Source organism: Helianthus annuus, chromosome 3 (assembly GCF_002127325.2).
Source record: "Helianthus annuus cultivar XRQ/B chromosome 3, HanXRQr2.0-SUNRISE, whole genome shotgun sequence".
Taxonomy (NCBI): Eukaryota; Viridiplantae; Streptophyta; class Magnoliopsida; order Asterales; family Asteraceae; genus Helianthus; species Helianthus annuus.
The window spans coordinates 127,372,317-127,399,301 of NC_035435.2; the positions used below are offsets into that span (position 1 = coordinate 127,372,317).

The 26,985-nt window shown below is 36.4% G+C and overlaps 2 protein-coding genes across 2 annotated transcripts; one reads left to right on the plus strand and one right to left on the minus strand.

The window, feature by feature from the left end:
* Positions 1–7,176: 7,176 nt before the first annotated feature.
* Positions 7,177–12,345, plus strand: LOC110926373 (AAA-ATPase At3g50940). Its single transcript, XM_022170124.2, has 3 exons — positions 7,177–8,803; positions 10,201–10,349; positions 10,900–12,345. Exons 1-3 carry the CDS (start codon positions 8,772–8,774, stop codon positions 12,177–12,179), a joined length of 1,461 nt encoding a protein of 486 aa, XP_022025816.1. The 5' UTR covers positions 7,177–8,771; the 3' UTR covers positions 12,180–12,345.
* Positions 12,346–12,777: 432 nt separating this feature from the next.
* LOC110926374 (TPR repeat-containing thioredoxin TTL1) lies at positions 12,778–16,368 on the minus strand. Its single transcript, XM_022170125.2, has 7 exons — positions 15,444–16,368; positions 14,949–15,144; positions 14,650–14,837; positions 14,232–14,565; positions 13,930–14,134; positions 13,358–13,464; positions 12,778–13,233 (listed from the first exon to the last, which is right to left on the minus strand). The coding sequence occupies exons 1-7, from the start codon at positions 16,253–16,255 to the stop codon at positions 13,081–13,083; spliced, it is 1,995 nt and encodes a 664-aa protein (XP_022025817.1). The 5' UTR covers positions 16,256–16,368; the 3' UTR covers positions 12,778–13,080.
* Positions 16,369–26,985: the final 10,617 nt, after the last annotated feature.

A 26,985-nucleotide genomic window follows, 5' to 3' on the forward strand; every position in this document is an offset into this window, starting at 1 on the left:
GTTTTGATTTTAGTATGATCAGGTACAACCACAATTGGATCAACCATCAGTGGAGTTGGAACTTTTAATCAAGAAACTTTTCAACATCCTTTGGTGGTGATGTAAAGTTGTGTTTCATTGGAGGTGGATAACGACTATACCCAATACCACTGTAATTAATTTCCTCAACCTCATTATTATATTTCTTTTTGGGTTTTGGAATAATGTGATCCAGAATATGTGATGAGTGAACATAACTCTTTAACTTCCGGTTCACACTCTCAGCTTCATTTTTATAGTGATAATTTTCTTCTTCAGCTGAGTTATTTCGTTAAGATATGAATTTATTGCTTCTTGTTTATTAAAAGGCCGTTTTATTGCATCATGTTTTTCATTTTCTAAATTTTTTATTTTGTTATCCCAATTTTTTTCATTTTGTTTTAATTTTTTATTTTCTAATGCTAAACTTTCCAAATCTTTCAGAAGTTTGATATTGTCATCCCGATATCCCTTTATATTTCTGCCCAACTGAGGCAAACTGGTTCAGAGAACATGAAGTCTCAGTTGTAGATGTTGTAGATTCTTTGACTTCTATATTCTTCACCCTTATTACTCTCTTATAATACTCTTTATCGTAGTATTTTCCATCAACCTTCACATACTCATTATTTGAATTTAACCCATATAGCCTATCCCTCAACATATCCAAACCATCCATCTTCAAAACACACTTTTAACACTTCTTCACAACAATAACGTATAACAATTTCAACTTTCACCAACGTATCACATGTACCCCTATCCATCGTGTATGCATCGCGTATCACATCCTCACTTACCAATTTAGTGACGTATCAATCAATTCATTCGAGTATCAAAATCAACCACGTATCAACTAAAGTCAGTTGTGCATAATGATCGACTTCAGCCATATTAATCAGGGTAACAAATAAGTTCCTAGTGTATCAAGTCATGCACATGAAACTTAGTGACGTGTTATATTATCATAAGGCATGACACACATGTGATGCACTTTAGCATGCTGAATTCGAGCATTGATGTGTTGATTTCTCAGTTTTATAGATTTTATCGTGTAGTTTTCACCTGATATTGGTATTTTATGACGTTATGAATAGAACACTCAGTTTTTGTCAAATTTTAACCGTCCAAACTATCCGAAAATGATGAAAAGAATCAAAATAGTTCAAATCTTCAACAAACTCGTCCAATTACACAACACGATCACTTCTAGGACTCACCTAAGCTCTACTACCATTGTAGATTCCCGATGTCGGATCTTTAACACACCGAATTCTACGTTTGGCCTTGTTTAAGTGAAGAATGCAAAAACAAAGCTTGTAATCGTGGACACAATGTAATTTAAACGTTTAGCTCCATTATCATAACAGTCTGAAAACAATTGGACAAAGTTTCGGTTACCTAATGACTCTTTTCTAAAGGGTACCAAATGAGAGAGTTGCATGAATAGCGCACGACAAACTTCTATTTATAAAAGTTGTCATGCGCTACCTTCTTATGAACATCACTAACCTCAGCGCGTCATAGATGAGTATCATACAAAACTCGGCACATCACACTTGGTAGCACATGACTTCATAGAGCATGACCTTGAGTCATGCACCCCAACTCACCTAAACACCTATCAAACCCTTCTAAATACTCTGTTACACTCTAATTCCTTCCAAAACTTTGTCCCAATAACATACAGACTCGAGACTCGATACATGTGCAAGATTTCTAAGCTATGGACATACGGAATATGCACTAACAAAACATTTAAACATTAACCAACATATGAAAAATGTTGAATAGTCTATGTATATAACATAAATTTATCAGAAGTATACAATTTTTAAAATAAATATTTAGGTTTATTATTTTAGTTTTTTCGATAACTTAGTGTTTTTTAATGAGCCTAAAGCGCATATATCTATATTTATATATTATATAAAAGAAACCATTGGGTGACACGTGCCACTCTCTGGTTTAACCTCAATTGTGTATTCCCGCAAAAATTGACACCCTCTCTCAGCCATTTAAATTTTATGACATTTCTAATTTATAATATGTGTAATAAAGTTCTAATTTAATATCATTATTATTTCAATCTCTCTCTTGCAAAACATCAAAGAATCATTACGTTCATTTTCGCATCAAGGGTTTCAGCAACTTCTCCCTCTCTTAACATCGCCTTCTTAAACTTCTTCATATCAAGGTAATGTTAGGTTTTGTTTCTAGATCATATAAAAATCTATATTTTTCAGTGTTTAATTATGGATCTTGATCTTGTTTTTATTTGTTTCAGCTTTTTTTTGTCATTTAATCATTTCGGATCTGCATCTTTTCGTATCTAGGGTTTCTTCACATTCGAGCATATATCTTCCCTGCTAATATAATGGCATCATCACTAAGGTACGAATCTTCTGTTTTATTTATTTTGTTGGATTTATTTAATTTTCCTTGGATTTTGTTGATTTCGGTATATGGAATAATTAGTATTTTAGACCTAATCGTATGTTTTACATTATATCATTTTTATGGTTCTCATATGTTGATTTTAATTGTGGATTAATGGTTTTTTGATGTTTCTTATGTTTAATCAAATCTGATGTTATTAATCTTTAAACAGGATTAGGTTGTTGTGTTATATGTATATGAGGTGTATACTATACAACAATTAAAGGTGTATGTTATTTGTATATTGGGTTCATGTTCTGATTGTTGTTAATCTTTAATATGATTACACAACTAATCAATCAACCGTTACAGTTTCATTCGACATATGAAAAAGCATTTGATTTTGAATACTTACTGTTGATTAGGTTTCTCATGATGTAATTCGTTTTTTATACAGATGCACATCTTCTTTAAGACTCTCACCAGAAAAAAATAAGCTTTCGGGTACTTCAGATTATGGAATTGAGATTTAATGTATTTCGGCAATGTATGTTACAGAGGGTGATACAACATCTCTTTGGCATATTGCTAAAGCCATCCACAAGCTTGAAGTTTTGGTTATATCTTTACTTAACCAATTTCTATTTTATATAAACATTATATAGATGTTGTGATTATGTATTTCCTGGTTCTCTTTTGGTATGATACCAAATGTTAGAGCAAAGGGGAAAGTATCTGTACGTGTTGCTGACATGCTTAACCGTATGCAAGCCAAAGAACATGTTAATCTAACTGTTCTTTTTTTAAATATTATAGTAGCATTATGTATTAGTATTATACTTTTAATAAAAATTACTCTTACTCTTCTTTCTGAAACTATAGATGGGTGTTCTTGAGAGAAAGAGATAAATGTAGTGGTTGTAGATAACAAGTAGAATAAGAACAAGAGTATTTAGAAGGGTTTGATAGGTGTTTAGGTGAGTTGGGGTGCATGACTCAAGGTCATGCTCTATGAAGTCATGTGCTACCAAGTGTGATGTGCCGAGTTTTGTATGATACTCATCTATGACGCGCTGAGGTTAGTGATGTTCATAAGAAGGTAGCGCATGACAACTTTTATAAATAGAAGTTTGTCGTGCGCTATTCATGCAACTCTCTCATTTGGTACCCTTTAGAAAAGAGTCATTAGGTAACCGAAACTCTGTCCAATTATTTTCAGACTGTTATGATAATGGAGCTAAACGTTTAAATTACATTGTGTCCACGATTACAAGCTTTGTTTTTGCATTCTTCACTTAAACAAGGCCAAACGTAGAATTCGGTGTGTTAAAGATCCGACATCGGGAATCTACAATGGTAGTAGAGCTTAGGTGAGTCCTAGAAGTGATCGTGTTGTGCAATTGGACGAGTTTGTTGAAGATTTGAACTATTTTGATTCTTTTCATCATTTTCGGATAGTTTGGACGGTTAAAATTGGACAAAAACTGAGTGTTCTATTCATAACGTCATAAAATACCAATATCAGGTGAAAACTACACGATAAAATCTATAAAACTGAGAAATCAACACATCAATGCTCGAATTCAGCATGCTAAAGTGCATCACATGTGTGTCATGCCTTATGATAATATACACTCTAATTCCTTCCAAAACTTTGTCCCAATAACATACAGACTCGAGACTCGATACATGTGCAAGATTTCTAAGCTATAGACATACGGAATATGCACTAACAAAACATTTAAACATTAACCAACATATGAAAAATGTTGAATAGTCTATGTATATAACATAAATTTATCAGAAGTATACAATTTTTAAAATAAATATTTAGGTTTATTATTTTAGTTTTTTCGATAACTTAGTGTTTTTTAATGAGCCTAAAGCGCATATATCTATATTTATATATTATATAAAAGAAACCATTGGGTGACACGTGCCACTCTCTGGTTTAACCTCAATTGTGTATTCCCGCAAAAATTGACACCCTCTCTCAGCCATTTAAATTTTATGACATTTCTAATTTATAATATGTGTAATAAAGTTCTAATTTAATATCATTATTATTTCAATCTCTCTCTTGCAAAACATCAAAGAATCATTACGTTCATTTTCGCATCAAGGGTTTCAGCAACTTCTCCCTCTCTTAACATCGCCTTCTTAAACTTCTTCATATCAAGGTAATGTTAGGTTTTGTTTCTAGATCATATAAAAATCTATATTTTTCAGTGTTTAATTATGGATCTTGATCTTGTTTTTATTTGTTTCAGCTTTTTTTTGTCATTTAATCATTTCGGATCTGCATCTTTTCGTATCTAGGGTTTCTTCACATTCGAGCATATATCTTCCCTGCTAATATAATGGCATCATCACTAAGGTACGAATCTTCTGTTTTATTTATTTTGTTGGATTTATTTAATTTTCCTTGGATTTTGTTGATTTCGGTATATGGAATAATTAGTATTTTAGACCTAATCGTATGTTTTACATTATATCATTTTTATGGTTCTCATATGTTGATTTTAATTGTGGATTAATGGTTTTTTGATGTTTCTTATGTTTAATCAAATCTGATGTTATTAATCTTTAAACAGGATTAGGTTGTTGTGTTATATGTATATGAGGTGTATACTATACAACAATTAAAGGTGTATGTTATTTGTATATTGGGTTCATGTTCTGATTGTTGTTAATCTTTAATATGATTACACAACTAATCAATCAACCGTTACAGTTTCATTCGACATATGAAAAAGCATTTGATTTTGAATACTTACTGTTGATTAGGTTTCTCATGATGTAATTCGTTTTTTATACAGATGCACATCTTCTTTAAGACTCTCACCAGAAAAAAATAAGCTTTCGGGTACTTCAGATTATGGAATTGAGATTTAATGTATTTCGGCAATGTATGTTACAGAGGGTGATACAACATCTCTTTGGCATATTGCTAAAGCCATCCACAAGCTTGAAGTTTTGGTTATATCTTTACTTAACCAATTTCTATTTTATATAAACATTATATAGATGTTGTGATTATGTATTTCCTGGTTCTCTTTTGGTATGATACCAAATGTTAGAGCAAAGGGGAAAGTATCTGTACGTGTTGCTGACATGCTTAACCGTATGCAAGCCAAAGAACATGTTAATCTAACTGTTCTTTTTTTAAATATTATAGTAGCATTATGTATTAGTATTATACTTTTAATAAAAATTACTCTTACTCTTCTTTCTGAAACTATAGATGGGTGTTCTTGAGAGAAAGAGATAAATGTAGTGGTTGTAGATAACAAGTAGAATAAGAACAAGAGTTAAAAGAAGGCTATTTTCTCTCGAATTTGGATGTTGTTAATGTTGTAAACGTGGTATGGGAACGAGATAGATTAGTGATTACTCTTCTCATCTCTCTTTATTTAATTTGTTTAAGCTGAAATATATCATATCTCAATTGTTCATTTCATGCTTCATATTGATTTCAGTTTGGTTTTAAATATAGGGATTACATGAGATGGAGAAGAAGCTTTGGTTGTGGAAGAGGAAACCCTCTGACCAGAGTCATGGTGGGATTGAAATCCATATATTTGGATTATGAGGGAGGCTCTAACGAAAATGTGGCGATTCGATTTGTATGCTTAATGAGTTCAAGTTCATAGCTTTTATGAACAAATTATGGTATTATCTTAATTTCATCATTTATATATATTTTCATTTTAATTATATCCATAGTATGTGGATTGTTTTATTTACTTTATGGACCTAATTTTGTATTTGATAACAATTTCTTTTTAAGAATTTCGATATGTTCATTATAAAGGTATATACGTCTCTATCAATGGTTGGATTGTATCTCAAATATCCTGTTTTTTCACATGGTCAACTATATGTCACATTTTCAAGAGTTAAAAGCAGTAAAAAACAGAGCTGATATCAAGTTAATTATACTATATAAAGATGAAAATGTTACAAATAAGACAACCAATGTGGTCTATAAGAAGATTTTTATTGAAATTTGAATGATTTGTTATTTGTTTCTTCCAATGTTTAGGTTTTTTATACGATATTAAATTTCAACAAATAAATTTATTTTTATTTTGAAACCGCATTTAACGTTAGCAATAGCCAAATATGTATATATATGTTTGTGTGTGCGCGTATGCTCACACGCACATGTTCGAGATCGGCTAAAAAGGAGACTTTGGCTGAAAAAATTAACACATTGTGTGATTTTTTTAAAGATAAAAATCTCTATATTCTCTGATGAATTTTATTTTAAAAAAATTGATGTCATATGAAAATGTTTTTATGTTTAAAAAAAAAAAGAGGAAATCTACCTTAGATGTTGATTTTATTAGTTGTCACATGTTACCACAAGATTATTTATTATACTTCTTAAGAATCTTTACTTTTTAAGGGTTGAAAAGGTTATCCAATGAAGATTGTAGTCAAGGGTATAACTATAAATAAGACTTGTGTCTATTGTTATATAATGTTGACGTAACAAATGTAACCATAAGATAACTTCTGTTGCGCACACACGTACATTTGTTTAAGGGTGCACGCGAAGTATATTTATTTGCAACAAACTTATGAACCCAATATAAGTTTCCATAAGAATTAAAACCCAAACATTTATTAGGTAATCACTAACCACGTATAAGTCTCTAGAAAATAAATGAATAACTGAATAAGATTCAAACTTTTAGCTTGTGCTAGAAAAAATTAATTTATGGGGTGTTAACGAAAATAAAATAGCATTAGAGGTGCTACTTTCGTTTAGTTATTTATTTTTTTTTTTTTTTTTGGGAAATTTACTTTCATTCAAACAACCGGCCGGTCCACAAACCGAGGACCGCCGGGCCAAAGTTACAATATATACACAGGCGACTTAACCCATTCTTTCCACAACAAAGACGTAAACGTAGACCTATTTTGTAACCAAAAGAAAGACGCCCTTTTAATGTTTCTAAAGACGTATCTACCGGAAGAGTTTTTGCTTCTAAAGATTTTATCATTCCGCGCCTCCTAAATGCACCAACAAGACACCATAAAAATACCTTGGATAATACTATCGTGTAGTTAATACTAAATCATACCTTGGATAATACTTACGTTGTATGATACGTTCCAAACAATATCTAGAAACATATCTTATTATTAACAATATTGTTTTATTATCTTATTTATGATATCAATTATATATGTAATTTATCAAAGAAAACAAAAGCTCTTAATTATGATCTAATAATACACATATGATCTAAGAAATAAGAGAACGGATATGTTGCATGTGGGTTGGTAAAAAGACTCACTTGAACCAGGCATTAGTTTTTAATGTTTGAAGTTACACGACCCATATATATGGGCGAAAACAACACAACGAACAAACAAGATTTACCTGACCCTTGAATCCAAATTCCCTTACTAGAATCTTAATTTTAACTTGACGGTTTCTAAGTTTCTCCACATTTTATGATTTCATTTGCTTCAATTTCAATTGTAAACTTTTATGAATCGATGATTTTATTAATTCATGCGTTTTTAGTCATTTAGTTTTAGTTTTGCATTGCTAATTTTAATATCTAGTGTTTGACAATATCTGACAACTTTACAATTTTCAAAAAATTATACTAAATTTTCTCGACCATAAACATTTCAGTTTGCTTTAAAATCATCGACAATGGGCTAGAAGTCACGAACTTCCACATAGGAGTTTTGTGGTTATGAACCGATAAACCCAAAAACCTTCCAGAGACGGCTGTCATTTTATCTCCCTCTCATAGAGCTCGAATTCTTCTTGCAGCGATCGCGAGGTTCTCTCTCCTCGCCCTCTCTCTTCAATGTCGGCCCTCCCTCTCTCCACACAGACATCTATAGAACTACAAACCACGCATCCGTTGCGGGTGCCTAATTTCAAGATCGCATATATCTTTTTTCTTTTTTCATATCCACTTTACATCATCCAGCCACACCAAACTTATTAATTTTGTCATACTTTAGCTGTTTAACTTTGTTACTTCACCCAAACCACGTACACATATAGATAGTAGATAACATGGTACAAGTATATAGACAACTAAAAGACAGAAAATATGTGGCAAAAGAGGAAGTTGCCAACTGGATGATCATAAAACCTAACTCGATACAACGCTTAAAAGATATTGTTTCCCTTTCTTTTCCCTCCACACCAAGTAACCATAACTTAATTACATCGATGATGCTTTATGTTCCTGTTTTTGCTCATTCTTTGCTTGCACAAAAACCTTGACAAACACCCTTGGTATAAATAAACCTTAAGTTATTATTTTATCCAACATACAAACAGAAAACATAAGAGAAACAAGAAGCAGAATATTAAGGTGGCTGATCGATCATCGATGGCTTTCTCGTACAAGAACATCATCAACAGGTTTCATACTTTCTTTTCTTAAACTTCTTAATTACCTCTCAGTTTGTTTTTCTCAACTTATATGTTAAGCACTCCCTGAACTATGAGCTAGCATCTCTCTCTCTCTCTCTCTCTACAAACACACACACATATGTATATATGTATGTGTGTGTGATTGATCAATGGTCTTAATTGCATATCTTGTTAGATCTCAACCTTAATAACATGTGTTATATTCATCATTCACCATTCAGTGTCACCCACCATTTTGTGTCACATCACCACCCTCCATTTTTCATCCCTATCTTTCATATGTTATACCCATCATTCTAACATTTTTTTTTTCAATTTTGATGCATGAGAGAGAGAGAGAGATGGGTTTGCATATAACACCCGTCCTAGTGGTTGCCTATATATTCTGGATCTAGCTTTGTTTGAGGGTTATTTGTAACCCATAAATCATGTTGCATGTCATCACTTTGGATTATGATATATATAGAGAGAGGGCGTTTATCTCATAACCAGTAATATACATATTAAGAATTTCTAGAATCGTTTTCATCCTTATACTACTTCTTCTTATATAAACTAACTAAAACACATTTGGATTTAAATATATTTGAGATTTATTATAAAAGTAGGGTTTTGATACCATTTTGTCTAATTGCATATGTGTGCATATACACTGCATGCGCGTGTTCTCACTTCTCATTGTTATACTTTTTCAAAAAAAAAAAAAAAAAAAAAAAAAAAAAAAAAAAAAAAAAAAAAAACATGCATGAGAAAGATAAAATAAAGAAAAGGTAAAAACTTCGAGAAAGTGAGAAGAGAGAAAAAAGTAATTTTTTTTCTTTTATTTTTTCTTACGATTCTCAACATATTTATTATGAAATAAAAGAAAATTTCTCAACGTATTTATTATGAAATAAAAGAAAACGTGTATACATATTATTATTATACGCGTGTCGCATAAATTTGTTTGATTTGTTTTGTACTAATACTTGCAAATTTATGATGTTAGGACGACATAATATAAAATATCATGAAAAAACGCATTCCATAATAGGAAACCATCAAGTTTTATTAATTTTCTATATATACTTGTAACTTTCTGTACTTTAAATATGTTGTATTCTATTGGTAAATGGTAAAGGTAAAGCTTATAAACACTTAGGTTTGAGAAGGGTAGGTCTTGTGTTCAAGTATCACAGACGACAACGATTAAACAAAATTTGACGGTTATATTCATAAACAACCTCTGAGGTAATTGGACTAGATCTGCAAAAATGGTCATGAATCGACTCCATATGTTATTATCAATTTATCATAACATAATCAGGGACTAATTTGCTCAGAAGCAATAGTACATGCACCTTACTTACAATTTCTCTTTAAGTCTGTTGGTTTTCCAATTGCAGTTGGTGCACCCCCGGCCCGAGCCCATCACGTTTGTTTCTAGGGACACAAAGACCGTTAAATTCACTGAAGCCCAATTCAAGCCCAAACCCGACCAACAAAATAAACCGGGTCCAGATCCTCAACGCAACCCAACACCCCTCTTCTTACGGTACTGATTTTTCAACCTTTAGTACACGTTATTCTTAAACTCTCACTATTTTCACATCTCTACATTTTATTCTCACATCCTTTTTCACTCATTCTTCTCTCTTTCTCTCTCTCTCTCTCTCTATATATATATATGTATGTATAGAGGGAGAGATAGAGGAAAGAGATTTGTGAATATTATCTCCTTTTTTTACCTTATTTGTTTTTTTTTTTTCCAATTTTAACATAATAGAATTACCTTTTACCATTGATACGAATAAAAAAATAAAAATAATTAAAAACCTGTTGGCGTTTCCCGGGTGGTATGTGGGACCTTTTTTTAAACATTTGTTAATTTTTCTTTTTAAAACACAGTTGTCGCGGTTTTGCCAACACATTGGTTGGCATTTCGCCAGAAGATTTGTATGGTCACTGACCTTTTTGCCTAAAAATTTCACATGACGCGTTTTTAGGTTGTCTACGTGACCACGGATCACACATTATTATGTTCACGTTATTGATGGAAAACAAAGTCAAATATTTATTTTGGTGAATTTCCCTCTTTTTAACAGTTGCTTCTTTGGCTACTTTCGCCATACTCACCCGAAGTGTCGCGAACGATGTTCTAACTGTCGGTAAAGAACTCCGTGCCATCGCTGACGAATTCATCCCACGAGAGTACCAAGACTACTACCTCCATGAAATGAAAAAGCTTCTTATTACCAAAACAACCGAATTCACAATTGTTATAGATGAATACCAACCTCAATCAAACTCCCCCGACGAAATGTTCAAGGCTGTCGAGACATATTTAGGCAGCAAAGTGAATGAATCATGTGTTCGGAAGGTTAGCGTATGCAAACACAAGGAAACTTTAGCGGTCAGAATGAACGAAAACGAAGAGATCATCGACGAATTCGATGGGGTTCAAGTGAAATGGAGGCTAGCGACAAACATTGAAACCGGGGACCTACAATCGGGATCAAAACGCTACGAATTGACTTTCCATAATCGACATAGATTCATGATTCTCGAGTCATACTTACCGTACATTTTGGACCGGGCTAATGAAATTACAGCCTGTGAAAGCGGGTTAAAGCTTCACTTGATTGACAAAGGATATACAGAACCGAAAACCATTGTTCTCAATAACCCGATGACATTCGACACCCTGGCGATCGAGCCTGAGCTAAAGAAGACAATTGTTGATGATTTAGACAGTTTTAAAAATGGGAAGGAGTACTACCGCCGAATTGGTAAAGTGTGGAAACGCGGGTATTTGATCTACGGTCCTTCGGGTACGGGCAAATCGAGCTTGATCGCATCGATGGCTAATTACTTAAACTACGACATCTACGACGTTGATCTTGCAGAAATCGATTCAGACTCGAAACTTAAAAGTATTTTGCTAGAAATGCCAAGCAAATCAATACTGGTTTTTGAAGATATTGATCAGATTCAAAACCCAACAAGTGATGATAAACCATCGCGTAAAAGAACCTTTGCGCGACTATTGAATTTCATGGATGGGATTTGGTCGTGTTGTGGCGAAGAACGAATCTTCGTCTTCACGACCAAATGCAAAGATAAACTTGACCCGACACTGCTTCGTGCGGGTCGAATGGACATGCATATTCAAATGTCGTATTGCACGTTTTCCGCATTCAAGCAGCTAGCTTTCAACTACTTGGAGCTCCAAGAACACAAACTTTTTGAGCAGATTGAAGAGTTGTTGCAAGCTGTAAATGCGACTCCAGCTGATGTAGCCGGAGAGCTTATGAAGTGTAAGAAAGACGCAACAGCATCGCTCGAGAAACTTATCGCCTACCTCGAGAAGAAAACATGTTTGTGAGGCGTGACTCGAACCCGATCGGTCATGAATGAACCATTATAACAAGTCGTGTTATGTGAATAGAGACGATTGTTAGCAATGCAATATTGTACAAAAGTAACATTATTTGTAAAATGAATTGGTAGTTAAGGATTTTTATATACTAATATGTATTTTTTTAGACAAACTAGTTTGAATAATATTTCACTAATTTTTCTTGTATTCCTTAGCTTGTACTAAACAAACATAAGTTTAACTATAGCAGATGTGATTATAAACAAAGTTTATGTAGCAAATTTCTATCTCCAGTCTCTACACACAGCTTACATACGTGTGATATTTACGTACACACCCGTGTACCCCTTGTATACTTATATTGTCATGACAGACAACCAGAGTGTCCGTGGGGCATAGGTCTCGTGGACCTTCTAATGGGTTGCAATCTCTATTCCGGCTTGAGAAGACAAAGAAATGACATCGCGACCACTATAAACCGAACGTCTATTTCTTGTATAGTCCCTCTCTTAAATTGCAAATGGATTTATTGCATCACATGTTTACACACCCTAGGTTATGGACCATGGGTCATGCTAGCAGGTTCGAATTAAAATCAACCCTATCCTCATCTAATGAATTATTTATTTCATGAATGATATAACTTAATATTTAAATAAAAATTGAACAATGATTGTCCCAAAAGGTTAATAATCATTTATTCCAAATGGGACTTAAATTAATATTTTTGCATTTAACACATTTCACTTGTATGAAAGCTCTTTAACCAACTTACCCGCCGGCCATCACCTTCATCTTCATGTTGGCTCCAGTTTATGGTACTTAGCAGTCCGATTTATTCCGTGTGGTGACCGGGATGAATCAACAAGTTATCCTCTTCTGCACATCGTGTTTGACCGATAATATCTTAGGAGTTATGATGTTTGACCGACGATTCCAATGCTTCTTGACTCGGGTGTACCATTTCTTTCATGCGGTTGCCCTTTTTATAAATCTTGATCGTTGGAACAATACGTACATTCTCGGTTTTTGCAATTACCGAGCTTTCTTCCACATCAACCTTGCAGGATAAAGAATGGAGAATTAGTAAACATTGTTCTTGTATTTGCTTTGGTAGATCCCCAACGAAACATCATATACTCGAAAATGCCAAGAAAACATAAAAAGGCGGTTTGTTTTCTTACCTTGAGAAATATTATGGACGGGTAGCGGGTGCATAATGTATCCAAAAACCGAGAAATCATCTTGCATTGACGGTCGGATGATGATTTGAAAAGAACAACAGAAGTGCCTGCGGTTTCCAAATGTGAAGATTTAACATGACTTTTAAGTAGGGGTGGATGTCGTGTCAGGTTGGCAGGTTGAATCGCTCAACACAAGCACGACCAATACATTTATTCGTGTCAAGGACATCAACCTAACCTGGACAGTGAGTGGACACCCTTAAAATTGTGTAATTCAAACACAACCCATTTAGCCCATTTATCTAAACGAGCAAAACAAGTTGTAATCAAGTTGTAAACGTGTGTTGGTTGATTGTAATAAATGGGTTAAGTGGGTCTTAAACAGGTTAGCGGGTCGACTTGTTTAAGTAAACGGGTTAAACAAGTCAACCCAAACACAGCGTGTTTATTAAACGAAAATCCAAAATCTGCTTATATTTACGCCGTGATTCGGGTCATGTCAGGATTTGACACCCCTAATTTTAACTTCTTAGTGATTAACAGAAGAATGTAAAACATATGAGTGGACGAACCAGTGGAAGAAACTGTAGATTTGAACTGATCAAGACTCGTGATTGACTCGACTTCACCTCCAAATTGCATGTTATATACTTCTTCGCCATGAAATTTCTTCAATGCAACTTGAGCATGGAACAAAGATTCGGCTATCTCATTATCGTCAGGAAGCACTCTCCTCAACGCTTCATAATCTCTCACAGATTCACCCCATTGATCAAGCTGTTACATCATAAGATTCAGGATCACACAACTTATTTCAATTTAAAATACATCTTACATGATCCCAATTCACACAAAGGATTATGTCCTTTTATACCTTACTGTATGTGGCGGCTCTACGAAGAAGGGCTTTTGTGTAATTCGGGTGGATAAGAAGAGCTCGATTACAGTCATCGAGAGATCGTTCCAGCTGTCCCAGCTTAAACCAACAAGCGGCTCGATTGCAATAGAGAACGGGATTCAAAGGGTCGAGCCTAAGCCCTTCATCGTAAGCCGAACAAGCTTCTGTGAACCTTTCCGACTTGAACAGATCATTGCCACGGGCTCGGGCTTCAGACACTGCTCTAAAGTTTTGAAGCAGAACCGCAATCTCGACATTGCGTGAGTCGATCTGTCCTGCTTTCTCAATGCTAGTAACTGCATTTTCAAATCTTTAACCAAAAAAAAAGTTCATAACCATAAAATTAATCGATGCTTTCATCTTGTGTGGCACATATAGAATAATAGAAACGCACCTTCCTAATGCCATGTCAACTTGAGCGCGGACAAACAAAAGGTATGCTTCGAAAGCGATCCCGAAAAACTTTGGTTGTGAATACGAGAAGCTACAAGATGCTTCAAATTTAGGCATATTTAAAAGGCTTACACTAGCATCATCTACTCGACCGAGCTTCAAGAATGCTTCCGCTTTACATGCAAATAGCTGTCAGTTTAATAAAAAAAGAACATTCAGTTCCAAGATTCAAACTCAAAGTTCCTATATTAATTAAACAGAGGGCACAAATGGAGGTTATTCTAAGCTATTTCTTCTTACCTGGGGACAGAAATAGGCTCCAGAAGCCATTGCTGCATCACATTCTCTTATAACACCAGCCCAATCCTGAACCCTCCTACAATCGGCGCACTTATTCAAGTGCTTTTCGACTGACTGCAACCTTTTGAGCTTGTTTTGATCCGGCTCGTACCCTGGAATACAAATATGTTTTCTCGCGTTTTCCACCTGCCCTAAACTGTCATCACTTACACAAGTTAGATTTGCAACTTCGAGCTCGTGATCAGAATAACATAATACATTAATCAAGATCTAAAGCAATCAGAATTCATGGTTCAACAAGTAAAACTGACTAGGCACAAATAACCGAATTAACCGAATCATATACGGACAATAAATCTCAAATTTAAATCTTTATCTTTATATAATAATAAACTTGTGAATTGTCAGTATTTAAGTAACTGTTATACAACCTATGTGTGACGAGTCCCATACCTAACGGTGCGGCAAAAACACAACATTACGTCGAATTCTCACCTAATAAGAAGAGATCCTAACCGACGATGCGCCCTCATGTATCCAAAATCCAACCTAATCGCCTCTTCACATTCTTTCACAGCCTCATTCAACCTGCACAAAGCCATCAATGCCGCCACACGGTAACACCGGTATACCGGATTATCCGGTTCGATATCGATCGCACCATTGTAGTAACTCAACGCTTCTAAAAAGTTCCCCATTTTATACTGTTCCCTTCCCAGCCTCTTCAACTCTTCACCATCCAATTCTCCCGCATAATTCGAACTAACGGCGGCTACGGCAGACCCTCCTCGTACTATGCTGCCGTGACCATAACTGCAAGTTCCGTGACTTAGTATGTCTGATTTTGAGCTCCGGGATGACGTCATGCCTGTTTTAAGTATCTTTCCCGACGGACAGATATTACCTGACGGAAGAACATGTACGGCCGGAGAAGTAGCGGAGCTTTTATTTGACTGGACCGGCGGGTGGCTTCCGGTTCGTTCTTTGGATATAGACCGGGTTCGACCGGGTTTTGACCCGCCAGAACTACTAGGTGAAGAATCGGAATGTGATGTTTTAGAGTCGACATGAAAGTGGACTCTTTTAACATTTTTACCCGGAACCGACCCGGATGAGCTGGAGCTGGTGCTGGTGCTGGTGCTGGTCGTTGGTTCGGGTTGTAAGGGTGAAACCGGTGATGAACCGGAATTGAGTATATGGAAGTCCGGTTTGCTGGAGTTGTTGACGTCATTTGTGAGTTTTTTAAGGTGATCGGAGTGTGTGTTGAGGGCTGGTTTTGAAATGGGCTTAGTGGAGGATGACGACATTTATGGGTTGAAGCTGTTTGTTTCTCTCTCTATAAATAATAAGCAGAGAGAGAGAGAGAGGGAGAGAGTTGAATGTGAAAGAGTGTGTGTGTGTGTGTTTTATCAGGTTCACGGCGAACGTCTGTGTTATAATGAATAAAGGTGAAACAATAATGTAATGGATTTAAATGTTTTTGTTTTGTTATTACTTTGATAACGAAAGGATGAATAAACTTTATTTGGTATGTAAAAAGTTATGGGAATCAATGATTGAAGACAAAAAGTATACGGAAAAATAAACTTTTTGACTGGTGTGGATAGAAGGTGGCCCGACACATTTCCGGTGACTCGGTGTTTGTTGTTGGGTCTCAGAAGCCCACTTTTGGTGAAGCGGTTTGAGACATAAATCGGGATCAGGCGGTAGATATAGAAATGGAGATGATCATGCAACAAAGATAACTCTGACAGACAATCAGATACCATATTTACGGCAAACATATGTGCTCAGGTTGGACGGTATCCATCCAGTTCTGTCCCGTCCCGTCCCGTCCGCTCATAGCTATCTCGGTTTCCGCTTCTTTGGTTCATCTCCATCTGGATGGCTATGGCTAATGCTATCCCGCTTTGGCTAAGATGTTAGTGGTACCTCGAGGTTGGGGCGGTGTTCAACGGGGTACCGTTTTGTCAAGTCAACCTTGTCCATGGTTCTACTTGGTCTTTCTTCCATACCATCCTGTCTAATGGCATTGTCAATGAGTTTACGTCATAAATTGCGTAAATAAAAAGTAAATTTATTTTGTGAAGTTGGTAATCAGGCAGTTAAACTGATTCTAGTATTTCAAAACATATTCCTATCTTAATTAGGTAAGGTTCTGTTTGTTTTTTTCTGTAGGAAAAGGTCTGCAGTCTGCGGAGCACATCTGCAGGCATCTGCAGGAGAAGAGGTGGACCAAAGGTCTGCAGTCTGCAAGAAGAAGAGGGTTTGTTTTTTTTTTTTTTATACATAAACCTCTTCACACACATTACACACACAACACACACCAGACATCTCTCTTTCTTCTTCAACTTCAAGAAACCCTAGTTCCTTTTTCACAAACTATAGCCAACACCCCCATACTCCCTCGTTCTCCATCTTCTCGGTCTGATGACCAGAGCCGAACACCGGCATCCGGCGGACCTCTCCGTCCGTTCGTCTCCACTAGCAGGTCATCGACACAATCACCCACTAGTTCCCCTTCGATTGACGACACTGAGCACCACCACCACCGTTCGGTCGGTTTGACGGGATTCACGGTAACCGCCCCCTTCTATTTCTTTACCTTCTGTTTATGATGATGATAAGGGTTGTCGATTTGGGGGTTTTGTTTGTGATGTTGATGATGATGTCGGAGGTGGTGGCGGAGTGGAGGTGGAGCAGAGGTGGTGGCGGAGTGGAGGGAGGTGGAGATGGTGGCGGAGGTGGAGCTGCAGATGGTGGCGGAGGTGGAGATGGTGGTGGCAGATTTGGAGGTGAAGAGGTCTGCGTGGTGAAGAGGTTCCAAGAAGACTTGGGTCCATGTCTGCTCCAAGAAGAGGTCTCGCAGACCTTTTTTAATGAAAGGTCTGCGAGAAAACAAACAAGCTGCAGACGTCAAACGTCTGCGCGCGTCTGCGTCGCGCAGACATAAGTGGCCAGAAGTACTTCTGGCCAAAAAACAAACAACACCTAAGTGTTTGGCTATTAGGCTACACGGTATGGGGTCGGCCCCGGCCTGTCGCGGGTCGGCGACGGTCCAAACACCGTGCCGCCCCCATCCGTCCCCGTCCTCTCCGTCCCTATCTAGCCGTTTGCGACGATGCAAAAAGAGTGGGGCCTAGCTAACTTTTTGACCGTTAAAAAAAAAACAAAATAACCATAATTTGAAAAATGCCAAACGGTCACTTTTTAAAAATATATAAATATAACTTCCATTTTCACTATCAAACACCAAATTAACCTCAAAAATTCACCTCTTTCTCATATAATTTTTATACTCCTTCCACTATTCTCTCAACCTTCTTCCACATAATTTCCATGGATCCGTTCAACAACCCGGAGAACCCGAACACTTCGAACAACCTGAATACTCCCAACAATCCGACCCAACAAAATGTTTTTTCGGTTCCGGGATATTATCCAACGCTAGAACCGAACCAATTCTCGCAATATTCATCGAACGCGTTTGCTTCATTCCAACAATCGCCAAACCAATTCGCTCAAATCTCCCAAAATCAAGCCCTTCAACAAATGATGATGCGGGGTGCTTGGAACTTCCCATCCGTTCAACCTCAACCGATCCCCACACCCCCCGTTCAACCTCAACCGATCCCGACCCAATCCGAACCCGAAGACGATGTGGAGATTGTGCCCGAAACCCAACCGCCTAAAGGGAAAGGAAAACGAAACAAAGGCAAACAAGTGGTGGGTGATCAAACGTCGAAACCGAAGGCGATTAAGTGGACCCCAATCGAAGAAGAAGCCTTAGCCAAGGCTTTCATTGGCACTTCCGACAACCCGGTAAAAGGTTCGTACTTTTTTAAAGTTTACATCTTTTTAAAATTTACATTTTTTAAAGTTTAAATTTTTAAAAGTTTATTTTTTTTTCTTAACAGTGGGTTTATATTTTAGTTTTTAAGTTTATTTTTTGTTTAGGTTTATTAGTTTTTAAGTTTATTTTTTGTTTAGGTTTAACAGTTTTAAAGTTTTAATTTTTTTTTTTCTTAACAGTAAGTTTATTTTTTAATTTTGTTTGTTTTAAAGTTTGTTTTGTTTTTTTAATTTTGTTTGTTTGTTTTTCTATAGGTAATAACCAACCGGGTGAGGGGTTTTGGTCCAAGGTATTGGCCAAGTTTCTCGCCATGATGGACCAAGGCCCGTATAGAGATCTCGACTCGGTTTCCTCGAAGTGGCGAAAATTGAACTCGGCCATTAATCGGTTTTGCGAGGAGTATAACAAATTATATACAAGTGACCGTCGTAGTGGGTGGAACGACGAGGATGTGTTCAAAATGGCATTGGAAAAGTATAAGCAAAATCATGGTTCCAACTTTCCTCACGTTCGCGCGTGGATGGTTGTAAAAGACGACCCAAAATGGGCGCCTATTCCTAACGAGGTGGCGATGGCGAAACGCCAAAAAACATCGGAAACGGGTAGTTTAAGCGCCGGTGGATCGGACGCGAGGTGTCACATAAACTTAAATGATGACGCCGACTATGACGAAGACGAGTATAACGTACGTGAACCCGAGCGTCCACCGGGCCGAGACAAAACAAAGAAGGAGCGGGCCAAGGGAAAAGAAAAGGAAAAGGTGGACCCGCACATGGTTGAGTTTATGGAACACCTAAAAATGTACAACGACGTCACGGCCCAAAAGACGAAGGTGAAGGAGCGGGGCATCGAAGAAAAAAGTCGTGCATCGGAAGAAAAGTTAAAAGAGAAGGTCCGATTGTCGAATGAGAAAATCCGAATTTCCGATGAAAAAATTCGGCTTAAGGAATGGGAAATAATGACGATGAATGTCAAGGACGAACCGGAGCCGAAACGTTCGATGTTGAAAAAATTACAACACGACATCATGAAAAAACATCAAATTACTTAAATTTATGTTTATTTTTATTAAGTCTTTGTTTTTTTTTAAGTTTATGTTTTTTTTTTTATATTTATGTAATGTGGGTTTAATATTAATGAAAATATTTTATTAGTATATTTGTTAAATGTTAAAAAAATAGAATACTAAAAAAATAAAAAAAAACATAAAAAGTGGTGGAGGACTATGACTAGGATCATCCTACCATGCCTTCTAGTTTTGGAGGATGGACCATCTTAGAGAGGAATGTGACGTGGCGCCTACGTAACGGACCATCCACCATATAGTCTTACACTTTGAGAAGAACCATTTAGTGAGAAATATTCATAAACAGCCTAAAAACCTAATAAATTAAATCAAATAAAAAATTATAAAATAGTAAAGTTCTCTTGAATAGATTCTACAAAGCTCAAAATACACTGTTCTACAAAGCTCAAAATACAATGTGACTTAAAATTTTTGTCTAATATGATAATAAATTACATGTACACCTTGTTGCAATGTTGCATACTATGAATATTTGGCTTTGCATGCTAGCTTTGATTCATATTTGCTCGAACTGAATACACTTTCAACTGATACTTAATTCGAGTAGTTATGTGTGCTTCAAGGTTGTTACTTAGCTTTGATGCATCCAGTTGATATTAGTTTCTTTGAATCATTATTGCATGTTTCTTATGTAATTAGAGTATGATTAGCATGTGTGACTTGTTTTCTTAGACGTTTTCACGACAGGCCTTGCCTTATTTGTGTGCACGAATAAGCACTTGGCCATAGGACGCGAAGGAATCAGTCCTAGAATAATTTGTTATCTGATTTGGTATATGGTTAAAGTGATAGTACACATCTGGATATGTAGACCTTATACAATTTGTTTGTAATATAATATAATTTGATTTGTAATCTGCTAACTTTTATTCACTCTATGTGCTTTGTTTCAATATATTAATTCATTCTCATCTTCTTTTCAATCACTGGTATTTTCTGAAAGTTACACTAACAAGGAACAAAAGAAAGATAAAGAAACATATATATATAAAAAAAAAATCCTTTTTCTACAGATGAAGGGAAGTATCCACATCAGTTTTGTCGTGAACACGCGATGCGCTAACTGTTACTGAATCTATGGACCAGAAGTCTCTGAAAGGTGTAGTCTTTGATGGCTGGTGTTCTGTTTTCTTTGCATATAAATCAAGCCCAAGAGATAGAGAATCTTGAAAAGATGATCTTGCGGTCATAGCTGGCTTGTGATGGATCATTTCAGGGTGCGCCAACAAGTTTCTTGATTGCTCATAGCGCTTGGTTTGACTCATTGTTTCCGATTCAGGAAACAGCTTTAACAACTTCATATCTTCCCTCCATTCTCGCATTTTCTCCAGTTCTCTGAATCTTTCTTGCAGCAGAGCAATGGACGAAGAAGACGCACCACCAACCGCCATTGGATCACCATTGTATTTACCAACTGTATTTCGCACCCGCCACGAAGCGCAAGCTTCCCTACTAGTTTAATTTGATACACCAGTGGTTGAATGCCACTCAATATTATGGTACATGCTCACAAGCTCAATTTACAACCTTTTATTACATGGTGTATGTTTTAGTTTTCATCCCTTATAGTATTAGTAAAAGTATAAAATAATTCTTATAATTTACTTTTGATTTTATTAAATCCAGTACTTTATAAATTTAATTATTAGTAAAACCGAGTAATTTCATTTCATTTCAAAATATTAAAAAAAAAAGAATAGAATACGATCAAGTCCAACAAAATTAACGATATGTTTCCATCATCCTTTCTTTTATTTTTATTTTTTTGTGTTGTGACTTGTGAAAGTCCGTTTAGATAGGTTGAGTCGTCCAAACCAATGGATTGGTGGTCCATTGACAAAGACAAAGCCTTTAAAATACTAAAACACCTAGGTTTGGAAGGAAAAGGTTTTAAGTTCAAGTCCCACAAACAATAGGAGATTAAAGAAATTAGCCGTTCAAAAAAAAAAGGTTGAGTCGTCCAAATGTACAAATGATTGTTGGTATTATTGCTTTGCATACTCTTATCTATTTCTTGTTCACATTACTAATTTTAGAAATCCAATAAAAATAAGGAAAACAGGATGATTGTTACGTTTGAGGAAAGAAATAGGAGAAGCACATGGGATTTATGATAAAACGACATAATGTGTCGGAGGTTAATGGTAACTAAAGTCTCTTGATTTATTCCCCTTCTCAAAGGTTATTTGCATGGTCCCCCTACCATATGGGATGCCAGCCCCTTAACCTTAGATATTATCACATCTAGTTTTACATATCATATATGAAACATTTTATTCACCATCAGATTCTGTTGGTTTTAGTGAAAGTTTCGGATCGGAGTGTAACTACGATTTTGATAAACGATAAACGATAAATTATTAAATCTACAACATTGGATGGGTCAGCCCATGGGTGGTTTCAAAGCGGATCGAACCATTATCTGAAACCTAACTATTTGGATCTCAAATAACCAGTGTTGTAAGAATCGTTAGGTGCTAGTTGGGTGGTGGGATACCGACTAGCGATTAATCAGTATTAATAGGGATTAATCGGAATTAATTTGGTCGAGATTTTTTATATGTAGTTTTTAGTTATATATACACACACATTTTTAAATGTAGTTTTATAAAGTAGATTTATTTTAACCCCTCATTTAACCATTTTTTATGTAATTAGAAAAGGTTTAGTCAAAATTTGGCCATCGTCTGGCCATCAGAATAGCTGAATAGAACTTTTATTGACCGTCTAAGCCTAACGATTCATCAGTAAACCTTCGATTAGTGATTAATTAATGACTAATCAGAAACTAGTGATTTTACAACCATGCAAACAACCAATTTGCTTTGATTCAAATAATTCTGTCGTTTTCAACCGTTTTATATGGTGTCTTTTTTTAATAAAGTATTCTTTTTAACTTGAAAAGTCAAGAAGTTTGGAACTTTAAATGATGAAATTAGTGAAAGTGAAAAGTTAAAATATTAAAGACCTTTTCCAGATCGTAAAAGTGTGTTAATATCGAGAAAATCATAAAAAGTGTAAGTTAAATGAAAATAGCAACACATTTTCGACTTTGGGATGCCTTACATGTTACATCATACTTTACTTCCCTTTTCATTGTATTCTTTTATCTTAAATTTATATATACACACACGTCAAAAACTGATCGCAAAGGACCCACTAATGCGATGTGACTAACGATGTCTTTGTCAAAGGGATGACATGGGTATCATATCGGTACTGATACCATAAATTCCGTTATTGAAATTGAGAAAATGTGGATACCGATTGTCATACCGTATTTATAGATTCGGTACTGGTACGGCACCGATATCGGTACCGGTATTTCAGTACTTTACCACATTGATACCGCTTTGGTGTCATCCATTGTTTTACCTAAGAAAATATCATGTGCAACTCATCGATCCATTATTAACTGAATTAGAGTAACATATAGAGGAATGCAAACAAAAGGTAAACATATTAAGTAGTCAAAAAAATCAAAAGGTAAACATCCATGGGTTCGACTTTTAACATCCAAATTCAAACATATCTAAAAAAGTATTATAATTGATTAAAAATGTCAAATCAATAAGGTTTACTAAACACATTTTACTAGTTAACCGGTAGTTTACTAAACGGTTTGACATACTTATATGGTGGAAACAAAATGCGATTTGACATTTTTAATCAATTATGATGTTTTTTTAGACATCAACGGTGTGAAATAAAACTCATTTAACTATTAATAAAAAAAGGAAAAAGAAAGAGAAAAAAGGCGATTGGTGAAAAGGAAGTGCCCCCCAGTCAAGTTGTAGACACTCGTTAGTGTAGTGACGAAGGGGTTAAGGGCGACCCTCTTTAACCTAGGCGGGGCGATGTTAGGAGACGTTAGGAGGCGTTATTAGCTGAGGTGGTTGGGAGCGCCACTCCACCCTCACTAGTCTTATTGATACTAAAAATCAAAACAATAACAAAATATGAAATTATCTAAAGAGTAAACTGCCATTTTGGTCCCTGAGGTTTAGGCAGTTTTGCCACTTTAGTCCAAATCTCAAACTTTTTACATCAGGATCCCTGTGGTTTCAGTTTTATTGCCATTTTGGTCCAAAAATGTAATCAGGTCTTGTTTGTCTTATAAAACCATGCTATTTTGTCCTTTTCCTCAGGGGTAAAATGATCATTTCATTTTTATAAATAAATACCTTTTCCCCTGTAATCACAAACACACAATCAACAATCTGATCCCCTGCTTAATCAATCTTGAATCCTGTGAAGTATCATCGAACCAAAACCAGAAAACTCCATCCCTGTTTTTCGATCAAGAATCAAAATCAGTCCGTTTCAAAGATTTGATCAAACCTGTGATCAAATCTTGTTCAAAACTATCATATACACACCAGATCGTTCATACAATCGAGAATCGTTTCGTTTTCAAAATCAAACGCGGAAATCAAAACCCTTGTTTTACGTTTTGACACCATCGCCGGCCACCACCTTCATCATCATCTCAACATCAACATCATCATCGGAAAAACGCATACATATCTGCCGATACACTCAGATCTTAAAAAAATCAAAAGAAAAGAGAGTGTTGTGAGGTTTACCGGAGAAAATTAGTCGAGAATTGTGGTTTCCAGGAAATCGGCATCTCCGCCGTCTTCTCTGCTTCTCCGATCTCTCTCTCTCTCTCTCGTCGCCACCACCACAGTGGTGGCCGGCCATTAAATCGAGGCGGAATGGGAGTGGTGTAGTGTATTTGAGATGAAAAGGAGAATAGGAGATTGAGGGATGGTTGTGGGTGTTCGTTGTCGGCAAGAGATGTCACGGGAGAGACAGAGAGAGATGGGGTGCGGCTGTGGATGTAACACCCCGTGTTACCGAATGTCAAAGTCAAAGTCCAAGTCAAGTTTGACTTCTTTGACTATAATTAGTCTATTCTATGTTTTATTATTTGTATTATGTGGAGTAAGTGTTATTAATCAAAGAATCGAATGTTAATCAACGCGAAACGCTTTACGACTGTGAATAGTAGGAAGTAACAATGCGATAAAGTCAATCAATCAATAATCAAGCTAATCGAATCATCAATCGAACTCGAAACTCGAATTATGCGAATTTGGTGTTATACTACGTGTGTGTGCGCCTTACGTGTTACCTGTGCGTGTTTACTTTATGTTATGTGTGGTGATCTATAGAATCGAAACTCGAAACTCAATAAAACTCAATCGAAATCGAATTATGATGAATGGTACCGAAAGGATAGTGTGAAATATAGATGCTTGTATGTAGATATAGTGGTTGGAACTAAAAGTAATTTGAATAGGAAACTCTATCGTATTCATATCATCTTCAATCGAAATCGAAATATCAGAAATCGCCGCACCGAACGCTCAACGCAGGCTGTTGATCGATCAGGATCCTAGCCGATCGAACAGCCCATCCGATCGGACAGACTGTCCGATCGAGCGGGCTGTCCGATCGGGATGCCTGGCCGATCGGCCAGCTCTTTCCCATTTTGGAAGCCTATAAATAGGCCTGTCATTGTCATTCTTTCCACTTTTGGAAACCCTCTGACCGACCAGCTCGTGTTCTTCACTATTTTTCAGATTTCTCTCAATCCCGGTAAGATTTCATCCTAAATCTTGTACGTTTTTTTTTATCTATGCACACTTCTACACCTTTCTATCTTTCAAATCTGGATTTCTAACCGTGAAATCGTCAAGATCTAAGTATTCTAGGATGATGTCATCATGGTGTTCTTCAAGAACTTCATGTTTTAGCCTCAATCCACCAAGAATCACTTGGATCTAGCTGATTTCCACATGAACAAACTAAGATCTATCACAGATCTGAACATTTACATGGTGTGACGGATTGAAAGAAGGATTTCCAACTTTCTTTCAACTCTTTTACACTCAATGCCTTCAAACCGGTAGAAACGGAGCTTGAGCCGACTCACTAATCATTCTAATGGTTGTGTGGTTCAAGATTCGGACTCTGTCTACGAGGTTCACTGATTTCGGGTTAAACGTTAAACTACCATTCCGAACCGTTCACCGGCCGGACTTGGGTGATTCCTGTTCGAGCAGGGGAAACAAGTAAGAACGACGGTGCCATGGTTCAGCTCGTTGTCAAAATACATCGATATAACGTCAAACAATCAGAACAACCAAGTGTTAGACGAACAGGCCGACCAGGTCAGAATGCTGACCGATCGAACAGGCTGTTCGAACGAACAGCCCAACCGATCGGACATGTCAGCCGATCGACCAGGCCAGCCGATCAGCTAGCACATGGCCCCACACTTTAACAATTTCATGGATCCTAGTATTGAACGAAGTGCGGTTTGATCGAACTACGGTTTGGGTTGAATCACTCTTCGGATCATGAGATACTATGCTTCAACACTTAATCGATTTTCCAACTTGTTCGACGTATTGGAGTGCCACCCGATCGAACATGTCGTCCGATCAGGTGACATCCCATTGAGGACCCATTTCTGAAGTACCTAACCTATCGGTTAAGCCGGCCGATCGAACAGACCGTTCGATCGATCGACCTGAAAGGTAAGGACACTTCAGTGTTCTCAAATACTACAACGAAAACCTCAAAAGGACAAGCCATCAAACACAAACACATCCTACTCAAAGGAAGAAACAAACCACTCGAACAGTCCAACCGATCGAGCCTACCGGCCGATCGAACAGGGTGTCCGAACGGACTGTCTAACCGAACGAACAACCCCGTTCGATCGAACCTACAGTTCGATCGACCAGGCTGTTCGACCCATCATCACTTGTTTCCATTTAACGCGTTACTCATCGTTATACAATCGAATTATTCAGGCTAACCCTACTCTCAAGCGCTCCCTTCAATCCATCAATCAATCGCTGTGAGTATACTCGAACCCTTTTTGCTTTAGCACTTTTGGGTGTTACATACGTTACTTATCTAAATCACAATCGAACACACTACTCAACTATTTAAACGCTAGCCGTTCTGCATGTATTATGTGACTAAATGAATGCTTGTTGTTATGTTTACACGTGGAATGTTGTCTACCTGCCTTAACGACGATAATACTATAGTTTGGACTCAGCACCCGTTCACACGGG